This window comes from Euprymna scolopes, chromosome 26 (genome assembly GCF_053919585.1).
Source record: "Euprymna scolopes isolate OS-2025 chromosome 26, ASM5391958v1, whole genome shotgun sequence".
Classification (NCBI taxonomy): domain Eukaryota; kingdom Metazoa; phylum Mollusca; class Cephalopoda; order Sepiida; family Sepiolidae; genus Euprymna; species Euprymna scolopes.
The window spans coordinates 64,285,623-64,299,729 of NC_136507.1; the positions used below are offsets into that span (position 1 = coordinate 64,285,623).

Here is a 14,107-nt window from a genome sequence, read left to right on the forward strand (position 1 = left end):
TTTTTGCATTAAATACTAATCCCTATTAATCCCTAACTGTTCATCAAACGGGTACCACATTACTTAATTTACTACACCTTATTATAACAAAGATCCATAGAAAATTTCAGCCAGATCAGTCTAGTAGTTTCCATAGATATCTGACTAAACTATTTATATGTTATCTTAGAATTATATCAGTAATTTCATTATATCATATATAATTTATTACCATTTCTGTATCACACCTAGACTCTTAAATAGCGTTAGTATACCGGCAGCTGCTGCTTGTTTTTGTGTCTGAGTGGGCAGAGGACTTGGGACGTAGTGTTCAACTCAGCAAAAACAGTTGCGCTATTGTCCTCCAGATATCTCTTTTCTATTCCTGTCCATGGGATTTGGTTCGAAGACACATTTGTGCCATTCTCGAAACGTCATAACTATCTGGGAGTAATAATGTCTAGCAATATCAGGTTTGACAACCACTGGTCTCATGTATCCAATAATGTTAATAAGAAACTTTATGTGTTGGTGTATCCTGAGCTATCAAATTTCTCATGAATGGCACTTGCTGACTAAGCTTTACAGGGCAATGATTCATCCCCACTTGGAATACGGATCCCTAGTATTCACCGGAGTTGGCAAGGTGTTCTCTGACTCTCTTGAGCATCTACAGCATGATGCCATCAAATATGTACTACAAATTCCCTACTGCAACCCTGTTCTCTCTGCAGTATATGATCTGCTTGGATTAGATCTGCTGTCTACTTGCCAGAATATAACAGTTGCTTCTGTTGCCTACAGATTATTTCATAGTTCTTACCCCACCACAATGCTTAAATATCATTCTGTGCTGTGGCTAAACAGACTGAACCTGTGACGATATGCATTCACATTAAACCCTCTGCATAATCACACTGGTGTTTGCTCAGAGATGTACTAGCGATTTCCTTTTGCATTGTGTCCTGCAATCCTGAACGTGCTGCCTCAGAATTGTGTGAATGAACATGTATCACTGTCACATTTTCAGAGTTATGTATTGTCTAACTATTATGATATTCCTGTCTATTGCTAACGGTTTTATGACCATGGCTTAATAAAAAAAGAAAAAAAAAAAGAAGACCTTTAGAAAATAAACCACAAGCAATTGATCATATTATTTGGCTTCACCGGACTACTGTTCTCATCTTGAGTCTGATTTTCACAACGTTTCGGTCAATGTAACCTCTGACCTTCTTCAGGTGTATCTTGCCAAACTCCAAAATGTTTCTGTCAAACTTGGGAATTTGGACGGAATTTTGAGCAGAACCCATTATTTGCTTCGGGTTTGATAAGATACATCCGAAGAAGGTTGGAGGTTACATAGACTGAAACATGAAAATCACACTCAAGATGAGAACAGTAGTCCGATGAATCCAAATATGAATAACCAATCCTCATCTCAAAAATTCAGAAACATCACAAGATATTGATGTTTATTATAGAGTGAATAATTTATTTCAGGTAGTGAGGTAACTCTAAAGTGATTATCTGACTTGCTTTCTCATTTCCCCTTACCAGTTGAACTTTTTTTTTTAGTATAGAAAGAGTCATGTTTCACTCATTAATTGTTGGATAACAAGATGGAAGTATTTATCATTCAAACACTAGTGTGTTTGAATATATGGTTAAGTGGCAGTTTTAGTCATTTAGAACTGCTTTAAAGCTTCACTGATCACTCATTTTGAGACCGAATTTCAAACAATTATTGCAGTTCACCTTCTCAGCTATATTGTGAAAAAAAATTTTTTTTTCAATTTTCGTTTAGTAAAACAAAAGTTATGATGAATTTAGTGTTGTTCAAAATCATAAAAAAAAACGTAAGGAGGTGGGCAATGTTTTTTTGTGACTAGTTTTCATAGCAACTACGTCACTTCAGCGACTACTGTTGCTACCAATTCACTGCTCTCGTGAAAAGAGAACTAACAAGTGAAACAGAGTGAATGAAAGAATGAAAGGAAGATAATTGAGGGGATTTTATTGAAAGCAGACGAGTGTCGTACATTGTTTGTACATGTGTGTATGTTATGTTTATAGCGACAAAAAATAAGACTGAAATTAAACAAAGAACAAGTGAATTTACTGGAAGCCTGGAAAAATCATGGATTATAATAGAAAAATGCGAGTATGAAAAGTAATATGGTCAAGTTTAAACATGGAAAAGTAAAGGACTAGTTGTTAAAATTGGAAAAGAAAAGGACAAGATATTCTAGTAAAAAATATAAATTTATAACTTAAAATATTGCAGCATTAAGAACTTTTTTTATATTCAATTTATAACATTATATAATTAATTCTTAATGTTGCAATATTTTAAGTTATAAATTTATTATATTTTTTACTAGAATATCTTGTCCTTTTCTTTTCCAGTTTTAACAACTCGTCCTTTACTTTTCCATGTTTAAGCTTAACCATATTACTATTCATGCTCGCATTTTTCTATTGTGTGTGTGTGTGTATATATATATATATATAGTCTTTGAAGTTTTTAACCTTTAAAACTATACAAAAAATATTTTTTATCATTCGTTAGAAAACCATCTAGTCAGTAAGTTATTTAATCACCTGCAATCACTGCATCAACTTGCTCTCGAATTTACTATAGTACCAATAATTTATTTTTCAAGGGATCATCAGTTGTTTACCATAAAACACTGTTTTGGGGATTTTATATATATGAACAAACTTTTAATCCCAAATCCTTTGTTGGAAAATTCATTTGCCTGTAAGTCACTTAATCTCTTGAAATGACTGCCTTAGTTCACTTCCAGGAATTTACGTTACTCTTAATATTATTGTAAGGATGGTCACTTGTTTACTATATAAATAAAAAAAACTGCTTCAGAGATTTATGTATGTCGTTTAAAGAAGCTTTGTATAATTTAATTAAAAATATAACAAAATAAAAAAATGTGATGTAAATTCCTAGTGATACTAAGTTTTACATATCACAGACTTAGCACTTGCATAAGCTGACTTAACCGCTAGAAAATTGACAATTACAAAAGTGAATTCAACTATGTTATAGTCAAATAATAATAAAAGAAACCCAACTTAAATTGTTAAATGGAAAACAAGGTTTATCATTATAAGCTGTTTACCATGAGGCTGTTTCGGAGATTTAAAAAACAGCTGTTAAATTCATTGCTCTCCAGTGGAAAATACCACTTCCCCAACAACAAATTTAGGCACAATCCTGTTAGTTTTTCACTAATATAGACATTTAAAAAAAGATATATAATAAAGCGTATATACACATTGGTCTTTATTATAGAGTGGCGTAGAAATAAATTAAATATATACATGGTGGAACGATAAAGTTGTCGGCCTAAAGAACACAACGCTACAGATTTATTTTAAAACTTTTATTGAAAAACTCAATTCAGATAATTTGATTATGTCGTAGAGGTGACATCTATTCAATGTAGCCGCCTTTAGCCTCAATCAGCACCTTGATAAGAGTTTGGAACTGAGAGTTTGCTTTTTCCACAAGTACCAGCAGGAACTTGGGGAATATTTGGCGGATGGCGGCAATCAGGCTGGCTTTAGTGTTGTGGGAGGTTATGTTGGTGATGTTCTTGACATATGACCAAATGAAGTAGTTCAGCAGGTTCACGTCCCGGGGGGGGGGGGTCAGTGAGAGGAGGGTACAAAATTGTAGCACTCCTTCTAAAGCCAAGACTGGGTTTCTTTGGACTTGTGGGCCGACGCTGAGTTCTGCTGCCACACCCAGGGTCTGCCAGTGGCCACCTGATTGCACCAGGGGATCACCACACTCTTCAGCACATCCAGGTACACTTTGGTGTAAACTTTCAAGCTGACTTCGAAGATGTGAGGTGGCGTAATATAGCCCTCACTTAAAATGACACCAAAGACCATAATCGTGGCCAGAAACTTAGTTTTCGTCACCTTGGGCACATTCCTGTTATTCCTGGCAATCCAGCAATGCATTTTGAGGGTGCTGGCAATGGTCCTGTTGTTATAACTTGGATTGGTAGAGAGCATGAGTTGTACAGTGGTGCATCTCCAATTTCGCTCATTGAACTTTGTGTCACTTTTAAACATGATAGATGGCTCCTATCGCTCTTGGGATTTGTACACAACTGGCCAACTAGTAGATGGTCTGCAGCAAAAAAAAAAAAAGAAAACCGGTTTTTATCAAATGGAAATGGAATCATTTTGTCTTTTCTAGGGCGATAATTTTATCATTCCACCCTGTAAATATAAAATTAGATAGGGTGTGTTGCAGTCACACAGTACTTATGGACAAGCCGTCAGCAATAAGCAATTTTAAAATTTTGGATTTGATTATATCTAGAAAATAAACCTTCTCTGCCATAGTCATTTTCGCTTAGTTTTTGTTAACCCCCATCCCTTCACCTTTTAAAATCTGTTCTTTCCTTTGCTGATTTTGCTGAAGTGAGTTTCTTTTTTTTTTTTTTTGCTTTGTTGCTTTTTGCTGATTTGTTTGCCCCTGTTCCCTCACTCGCTTCTTTTATTGTCACCTTTTCTTCTTCTTCCTTTGCGGCTTTGCTTGTTTGCTTTTCGTCTTTCCGTCGGCTCTGTTTTTGATTTCCTGTTTTGCTTTTGTTCTAGTACGAGAAGGAAGTATTGATTCTAAGACAGGAATTGATGGAGGTTCGGTCTCAGCTGCACGAGGCCAACTGTCGGTCACGCTTCAACCCGGAGACCGGCGCCCAGCAGATGATGCAGGACTGGCAACAGCGTCTTGAAGAGAGTGAGGAACGGATGCGAAAACAACAGGCAGAGAAAGATGACCAAATGAAGACAATCATTGAACGGTATGTCTTCTCCAAAGATCAATGTGACCCTTTCGAAACATACCTTTTTCGCCCTCAAAACTTCCGCGAGAAAAAAAAAAAAGAAAAATTAAACCTCTCATTGTTTTTAAAATTTTTTTTTGCATTTTATTATTTTTTTGCATTTAAAATTTTTTTTTATTTAATGAAAAATAGTTTTTTTGTTTATTTTTTTTTGTGCCTTTTCTGTTGTCTGTGTGCTGAATTGCTTTCATCAAATTTATTTTATCAAATCACCTCCCCCGTCCCCTACTTTGCTGCTCTACCCAAAAGTGCTCTTTGTGATGCATATCTGTTTATCTTATGTCTTTTGTATCATTTTTTAAGAAATTTTCTTTATTTTTTGTTAATGTGCTATTTTGTTGTTTTTGTGTTTCATTTGTTGAGAGTTTAGTATACACATTTTCTTTTTCCAAATAAAATACTATTATTTCTGAAAAAAAAAAAAAAAAAAGTTAACCCATTTCTTTTTTTTTGTCTGTATATTTATTTGATCGTTAGTGACTTGTGCATTGTGGAGAAATCGAATTGGACATTTTCTTTTAAATGCCTTTTAATCTTCATTTAATCAAACCAGAATATTTTATAAAAAATAAATAAATTACAGCTAAGTGTCGTATTTTATTGACAATAACATGATACAACAATTACAAATGACAATTGGCTAGTCAAAAGCAAAGGTTTTATTGTAGAAAAAGCCAACTGGTTATTTCCTCCCAGATTTGAATCCTATTCACAGCACTGTATTTTAGTAACTGTTGGATCAATTGAGCTATAATTAATCAGAGATCAGAAGTCAGAGTTGGTCTGTAAGCATGCTGAGGTGCTCCCTTAGCCTTAGATGAGCAACTCAAATCTTTTAAGTTCTAATGTTTTAATGTGGAATAGTTGTGAAACCAATTCTATATGACAAACTTATTTTGTTTGTTTCAATTAAAATCAGCCATTTCAAAATGTTAGGCCGATAGTATGTATGTTTTTTTTTTTTTTATTAAAACTAGATCTATCATTATTTTCATGGCAAGTGTTCGTCTCCGTTCCAACCTATGCCCTCCCCCCACTTCCTCCCTTGCTGGACTATTACAAAAAAAAAAACACTCGACTATCAACAATTTCCCCTAACTCGCTATCTGTGCCTAAATTTAAATGCAGATTTCATGAACAAAGCTTCTTAGAACTGCTTGCCTATGGAACCCTGTCCCGCTGGCCTGCTCCCTGACTGACTACATTATCGTAGCCTTCAAGTTCAATGTAAACAAGCTCTTGTTAAGCCGTCCTCTTAAATAATCAAATTCTACCCATTTTACACCATTAACGATTACTACACTACACTACCACCTTACATTCATGAACCCTTATCCTCGAGAGACCTTTGGGCCTTGATAAGTCGGTACTCACTTGTAAAAAAAAAAAAAAAAAAAAATAGAAAATAATAAAAAGCTCGTCCTCTACAGAGTAGTGTTTCGTAGATTTAGTTGCCCTACCAAAGCTTTTGTGTTTAGCCTCTGTTATAATTTTACTTCTAGTCTAGGAAAGGATGAATCCATACTCTTCCGAAAGATATTAGTAAAAGGGATGCAATAGTTCCAATAGAACTGAAAGATGACACGCTCCGTCCGCTACAGTAACTGCTACACCACCATAGCTGTACATATTACTAGTTATACCAATCCAGCGCTGTCCAGGATTCATTACGTTCAAATTTTTTTTAGAAATATTTTTATGTTCTTATAACCATTGCGTTTTCTTAAGCTCTGTATCTAAGTTGCAAACCCAAATAAAGAACGATAACTCTTATCAACAGAATAAGAGTTATTTCCCTTAGCTGAGTTTTCTTTTTATATGCTCAATCACGGTCGCTAATGGAAAAGGATACGATTCTTGCTAGAACCACATACGTTTTTTTTTTTTTTTCTCTGATAGTTTTATTTCTCAAGATAATTTAATGGGCAATAATGTGAAAGGATACGATTATTTAGGATTATGATGTTATAACTAGCATTGACTAAACAAAACTAAGCATATTCTGCAGGAGATATTTTGTAGGCACGTGCAAAATAAACAGCTGATGCTCTAAATTTATAAATATTTTGACTCCTCCCTTTACTTAAAAATTCATCAAAAATTAAGGAATTAACCAATTTGAATGAAATTTTAAGTATTTATCATATAATGATCACGGAATATAATGAACACATTATTTTTATTTGAATCTCAGTGGAAATGTATTATTTTGCACAAAAAACACCTTTACTAAAGTTATGGTTTTCACTAGTAAAATTATTTTTGCTTTTTTTATGAAAATGAAGCATTTTTAACAATAAAAAATAAAAATTAATTTTTACAGGAACATTATGAAAAGTTTGTATTAATGAATTCGATATAACTTGGAGAAAAATGAATTTCTTGAACTACCGATATTACCATTGAATTAAGGATTGTTTATTTAATATTTTCACACAAAAACATTGCAAAAAATATTTATTTTTTTTTTTTTTAAATGTTTCGCATAATTTTTATTTGTAAGATTCTAATATTTTCCTTGCTTGAATGGACATGTAACTTATAGCGTAACATAATTTTATATAATCTTGAAAAATAATAAAAATTTTTTTTTTTAATTTAAAAGCTGAAACACACAAAAATAATAAAATTAAAAAATTGCAAAAATTATGCAAACGTTCATGATAGGAATGTACGGATGCACAGATGTGAAAAAAAAAAAAGAAAACCAGCACCTCCTACCTCCTTCCAACTACCTGGCGTCATTTTCAGAGAGCCTTTTGACTTTCTGACATTTTGGGCTTTCGTAGAAACCATTTTTAGATGACTTTGTTTGTTTTGGTTTGCATGAAGCCAGAATCTCTCGTTGGGAGTTAATAAAGCTATTTTTTTGTACAAACAAGTTGCTTTTTTTTTTTTTTTTTTTTTAAATTTAATTCAATATCTTAAAACTTTACTAATTATCTTTGAAATAGACTCAGAAAACTAATATTTATCTTTCAACGAATTTTTACAATGAATTTATTTAACTTCAAAATTAAGCTGAATTTGTCAGTTTCCAAATGTTGTCATGGAAACATTTTTCACATGTACAAATAGTTTTTTTTTCCTTTTGAAAATCAACTTTAGTCTTTAATCTTTCAAATACAATCAAAAAGTAGTCGGAAACCTAAAAAAAAAAAAAAAAAAAAATGATGATAGACTGGCTTTAAAAACTATGTACCCTTATCTTTTTTTTTTCGCCATTATTGCTTGTATTTTAAGACCTCAAAATAATCCATCTAAGAATGAAACAATTTTAAGTGAAAAAAAAAAGAAAAAAAAAAAAAGACCTTGTCTTCATAATAACCTAGTCCTGGAAATCGTCAAGCCAGTTTATGAAAAGGAAAAGGGAAACAAGTTAAAAATACACTAAAGGATAAATTGAAAAGTAAGTTAGCGATCATATATATTAGGAATTTAATTAATAACAAAAATGGATGCACGAATATTATACCTGAACAATGATCTCCACAGGAACCGTTAGTTTCAGAAATTGCCGTTTTAAAATTATGTGAAACTTTGATATTTTCGAATAGGGTCTTCTTGAATTGTTTCCCCTTGTTTTAAAAGGAGTTCTTAAAAGAAGAAGAAAAAAAAAAATGTCCAAAATATCAATAATGCACAAGTGTTCATTTACTGGCTTGATACAAACTTAAACTAACATCATTCTTTTGTGTGTTTTTTGTGGTTTTTTATTTTTGTAATTCTTTTGTTATTAATCTAATAATTCCTTTACAGAAATACCTATTTCCACAGCCATTTGTTTTCATTTGATGTTTTTTTTAATTTTTAGTTTTGTAAAAATAATTATTCTCACTGGAAAATAAGTTTGAGAATCTGCATCAATGTACTAAGAACAAAGATTAAGTCAATAAGTTTAATAAATCTCTAAAATTGTTAAATCGTTTGTAAAATGTTTGAATTATTCAGCTTGATCATATTATTTCTCTTTTTTTAATTATGATTTGTCACGATAGGTGTTCATATAGGGGAGATAATGCGTACGAGAGCATTTTCTTAAAGGGAGATAATCGTGGCTTTTTTTTTTTTTTTTCTGAAGTGATTCTCATGGAACATTTAAGAAATGATTACTATTTACATTTTGTGTCTGGCTGTTGGTAGTGCCGATTTTATACTCATAGGTAGATCATAACAAATGACTATAGGGTATCAGTATCTTTTTTTTCTCAGTTTATCATTATTTTTTTGTATTTTTGTAAAACTTCCGTTGTTTGTGCAAAATAGTGGATTTTGAAAAAAACACATTCCAGATGACAAGATACGTACATGAAATGTTGAAATTAATATAAATATCAATAACCAAAAATGATCCAGTAGAAGATGTGTTAGATCGTTTTTACAAAAAATCATACATACTACCTGTCCAACATGGGAATGGCGAATTGTTAAATTGATTGATTGGTGATAAATTTCACATTAAAATGTATGATAAATTTCACATTAAAATGTATGATAAATTCCACATTAAAATGTATGATAAATTTCACATTAAAATGTATGATAAATTTCACATTAAAATGTATAAAAAATTCCACATTAAAATGTATGAAAAATTTCACATTAAAATGTATGAAAAATTTCACATTAAAATGTATGAAAAATTTCACATTAAAATGTATGAAAAATTTCACATTAAAATGTATGAAAAATTTCACATTAAAATGTATGAAAAATTTCACATTAAAATGTATGAAAAATTCCACATTAAAATGTATGAAAAATTTCACATTAAAATCTATGAAAAATTCCACAAAGTATTTAATATAAAGTTTAATGCCCTTATTTCAAAATCCCACTGTACTGCACAAACGCCGAAGTTGCAACTAAATTTTGGTTTTGTGCATTCATGTTAAGTTCGTTTTAGTTTTTTGTTGCTGGGCGAGATAGAAAACTTTTTAACAGAAATTAGAAATTGAAAAAATTCCCAAAGAAATGAAAAAACTAATAATTTTAAAGAAGAAAAAAAAAAGAAACAGATTTTTCTTAGCAATGTCTTTTTTTTTTCTTTTTTCTTTAAAGATTATTTAAAAAACAAAAAAGATTATCTATGGATTTTCTTTACAAAAAATCTTAAACCATGATGTGTTTTATGTTGTCATTGTACTAGTGTGTCTACTTCCTTCCATCTTCACTTCTCTTTAATAACTTTTTATTTTTTTCTCTCATCCATCTTTTTTGGCTTCATCATCACTCATCCCCCTCCCCTCATCCACATAACATTTTCTTCTCCCACCTTTCTCCAACATTTTATTGATTTTTACCTTTGCTTATAAATTCTGTAATCATTTTATCCCGATAATTTCTGCCTCCTCTCCCCGCCATAAAAACAAAGTAAATACACCCCTTGACACCCACAACACTAAAATTAGCTAGTGAGTAACCCTGTCTACAAACAATACAAGAGTACCAATATCCTGGTTTCTCACAGATTTTTATCTTTTTTAGCAAATTTTTATCTGCAGGTAAAAACTTATGTTATTATGGAGATAAATATGCAAGTACTTAGTATGCCCACCATTTTGAATACTTAAGTTTAGTTTCATTACTAAAAAAAAAAAAAAAATAGTTCCTTGTCCAGAATCTCCTCTGTACAGTAGAACCCTGGGATACGGTGGCCCTAGGATATGTTTTTTTCAGGTTACGGTGTTATTTACAGTGTTATTTGATTATGTACATATGTATTATATACTGTGCTGTATTTTGTTAATTTTCAATGCTGTACCCCGGGATTCTACTGTATTAAAAAAAAAAAACAAATTAAACATCTGCATGATGAACACAAAATAACTTTTCTCTTCAACTTTAAATAATTTACATGACTGAACTAGGAATTAATTGCCTAAATACATCTTTCAATCACGTAAACCTATATAATGTTCTGCTTATTCCTTTCTTAGTTAGGCCATACATTATGCTCTGAAAAAGGCCAAATACAATTTTTGAAAGTCGAACTGTTTCCAAAGGGGCCAAAAATCTGTGAAATTTGGGTGTAAAAAATCCCGTCTGGCAATCCTGGATAAAAATGTGAGTGATCCCTCTTTGATGTAACCTTGTTTTCGAACATCATTATAATATGGGATCATTTTTGCAATGTTGCAAGAAAGGAAATCATAGTAATTATAATGTGCAATGGTTCTTTACCGAGGAAAGAAGTTGGTGAAACGTTATGTAAAAGAAAAAAGGGACCATTTGACAGAAACAGGAAAAAAAATAAATAAATAAACACTGACATTGTCTACCATTGTCTATTACTAAAGGAGTGAATTAAAAATTATCGCTTACAATGTGGTTTCATTATTTGTATTGAACTATATAGCACAATATTGCTTTCTGAGAATTGATTAGTACTTTGTATTTTATATGGCTTAGGTCAGTTCTACGTTTAAAATCCAGTTAACATTATTTTCATTGAAATATTAATAAACTCATACTTGCTGCATGCTGATTTTTTTTGTCCAAAAACCTAATTTTTTTGTGCTATCCAGAAAAATACCAACTTTATCAAAACATGTTTATCGATTGAGTTCTCATTCTGTGGAATTTCCATGGGTCTTGCTAGTTATAAATAATCTTTCGCAGAAGTGACCAAACCTTCAGCTAGTTTCATGTGGGAAATCTTTTAAACAAATAAATTATGTATGACGCCATTGTTTTAGGTTAATACTCATGTTTGAGTGAGTATAAGTTTCATTTTCCACTTTGTGGTTTTTATTGTTTATTTCCAGCCCTGTGGATTAAATTAATAGTTTATTTAATTATATTACTCATGTCAACATGAGTGTTAAAAATAGCAGCATAATACATAATATATTCTGAGATAAATTCCATTGGCAAATATAAAACAAGTCAATTAAAACGTTCTTTTTGACCTTTGCAGTTCGACCTTTATTTATTTATGGCATTTTATGAAGAAGCATTTTTTTGTTTAGCTTGAAATAGCTTAACCTCTCTCTTTCTCTTTCTCCCCCTACTTACTGCTGCTTTCATTTAGCAACTTTTTTCTTTCTCTTTTAGACTTTGGCATGGCTTTAGACATTTCTCAACAGACACATGTTTTACGACGTCAAGGTCAGAGACTTTGCACGCTTCAAACAAAAGCACAGACAAATTTTTGATTTTAAGAGAAAAAAATTTTCAGTTAATTCATTTCATTTATATTAGCAAAGTATTTTCAGTGAATTAATTTTGCTTAGTATATATATATATATATATATATACCTGGTGTTGCCAGGTAAAAGACATTACCAGGCGGAGAGTTTAGCTACATACTATTTAAGATACACCAAATATCCCAAGTTGTTACAATTTTCTTGGAAGTTGACCATATTTTGGATCTTTGGATGTATAAAGCATAGTCATCTTCATCTATGAAATTCAAACGGAGAAATAAAAATCTCATAGCTTAAAGGGAAATAACTCATAGGTTAAATGAAAACATTCTGTGTTTAAACGCAGTTGATCTTGGTTATAATAATAATTAAAAATAAATTAAATAAATCAACTGTATATAATATTTCTAAATAGAATACTTCAAACAACTCTATTATTAATTTCCATTGAAACATTTAGAGCTAATTATTAAAACAGATTTTCTTTAAGGTAATATGCAAATGAGATGACCTCGTAAATGTTGATTCCTTTAGAATGAATAGTATATATAGAAATCATGCAGGAATAAAAGTGTGTAAAAGTCCTTTTTCAGTATTGACGTCTATTTGTGAAACAGTGTACCTTTTGTACATTGTAATCAAATTGTTAGCAGGCGGACAGTAATATGATATTATTATTATAATATATTGTGGCTTCCTTCAGTTTTGACAGACTATGGATACTCACTGTAAGTGAAATTTGTGTGGCAAGAGTTGCGCAGTCTCCGACCATGCCTCTCCTGAGTCAACATTGTTCTATTCCAGTGGCAAGTTGAGGTACAAGACGACTGGAAACGATGCCGAGATGAGCAGAAAGCACATACAGCACCTAGAATTCCCAAATAGTCACCCATCTGGTACTAGCCAGGCTCAACGTTGCTTAACTTTGGTGATCTGGCGAGAACCGGTGTGTCAACGAGATTATGCCATATATATATATATATATATATTATAATTTTCAAGGGTAATTCTTGGCCTGAAGACGTAATCTCCCCAGTAACGGGTGATTACAGAAACGTGTATGCACATATGTAGCCATCAATGTTTGTATAAATAAATTTAATATATATATATATATATATATATATATATATATATATATATATATATATATATATATATATATATAGGCAAAGTAGTGTTTGAGATAAGAGATATTTTCCTAGGAATAATATCAAACTCCGTTATTGTTGTATAAGAATCGTACAAATAATAACAAACAAACATAATTAGTAGTAGTAATTGTAATAATAATAACAGTAATAAAAGTTTTAATATAGTAACGATTTTAATTGCCCCCCCCCCAAAAAAAAAATTGCCCATTGATGATTAAATGTTAAACACCTAATGTAATATATATAGCAACCATTATTAACAGTGAAGACAAATAAAACATATAAGATGTTGATGATCCCACCGAACTTCTCTTTGTGACCTTGGAGAAAAGTGCAGTTGAGATGATTTGGAATGTATGCATATACAAATTAAGAACATAAACATAATTCCAAATAGTCTCTGAAGCAATTTTATGCCGGATCATTGTTGACTGAATTCTCGGAACAAAAAAATGTTGTGAAACAATTTATTTTTGCACTTCCTTTCATTGCAATATAAATTGTGTACTAGTTTTATCCATGTGTATTCTCACCCCATAATTAAAATTGTCATATAAGTTTAACTACAAGTGGGTATAAGATCTGTAGTACAGGGTGGGGTAGAGCAACTTGCTTATTTAAATTTGGCGCCCTAAAGCAGTGGTTGCTCCAAGGATGATTGGGATGGAGGGTGTTGCGTACAGTTTGGTTTTTAACGTGCGTTATATAGTTTTTGTTTATTTTTTCCATGGCACACATAGCGCACATCAATGACTGTTTTGCAGCAGAACTTCCCAGGACACCTCATATCCTTGAAGGGATGATCCGCATTGGCCATCACATTGCATTGGTCCCCTGATTTATCATTATGTGTCCGTTTTTTATGGGAATATCTGAAATCAATTGTTTACAACGATCGTCTTAGCACCTTGAAAAACATTTGTTAAGTTGTCACCAGCAT

The 14,107-nt window shown here is 31.6% G+C and overlaps 1 protein-coding gene and 1 pseudogene across 25 annotated transcripts in view; one reads left to right on the plus strand and one right to left on the minus strand.

Annotated features, from left to right (window-relative positions):
- The window catches only part of LOC145248122 (disabled homolog 2-interacting protein-like), a 1,344,959-nt gene that overhangs the window by 1,278,623 nt on the left and 52,229 nt on the right, over positions 1 to 14,107 (plus strand). For all 25 annotated transcript variants that reach the window (XM_080109927.1, XM_080109924.1, XM_080109911.1 and 22 more), the window contains one exon: positions 4,615 to 4,820. In XM_080109927.1, coding sequence (XP_079966053.1) covers positions 4,615 to 4,820 — 206 coding nt within the window. The remainder of the gene's footprint in view (positions 1 to 4,614; positions 4,821 to 14,107) is intronic.
- Positions 12,870 to 12,986, minus strand: LOC145248372 (5S ribosomal RNA; annotated as a pseudogene).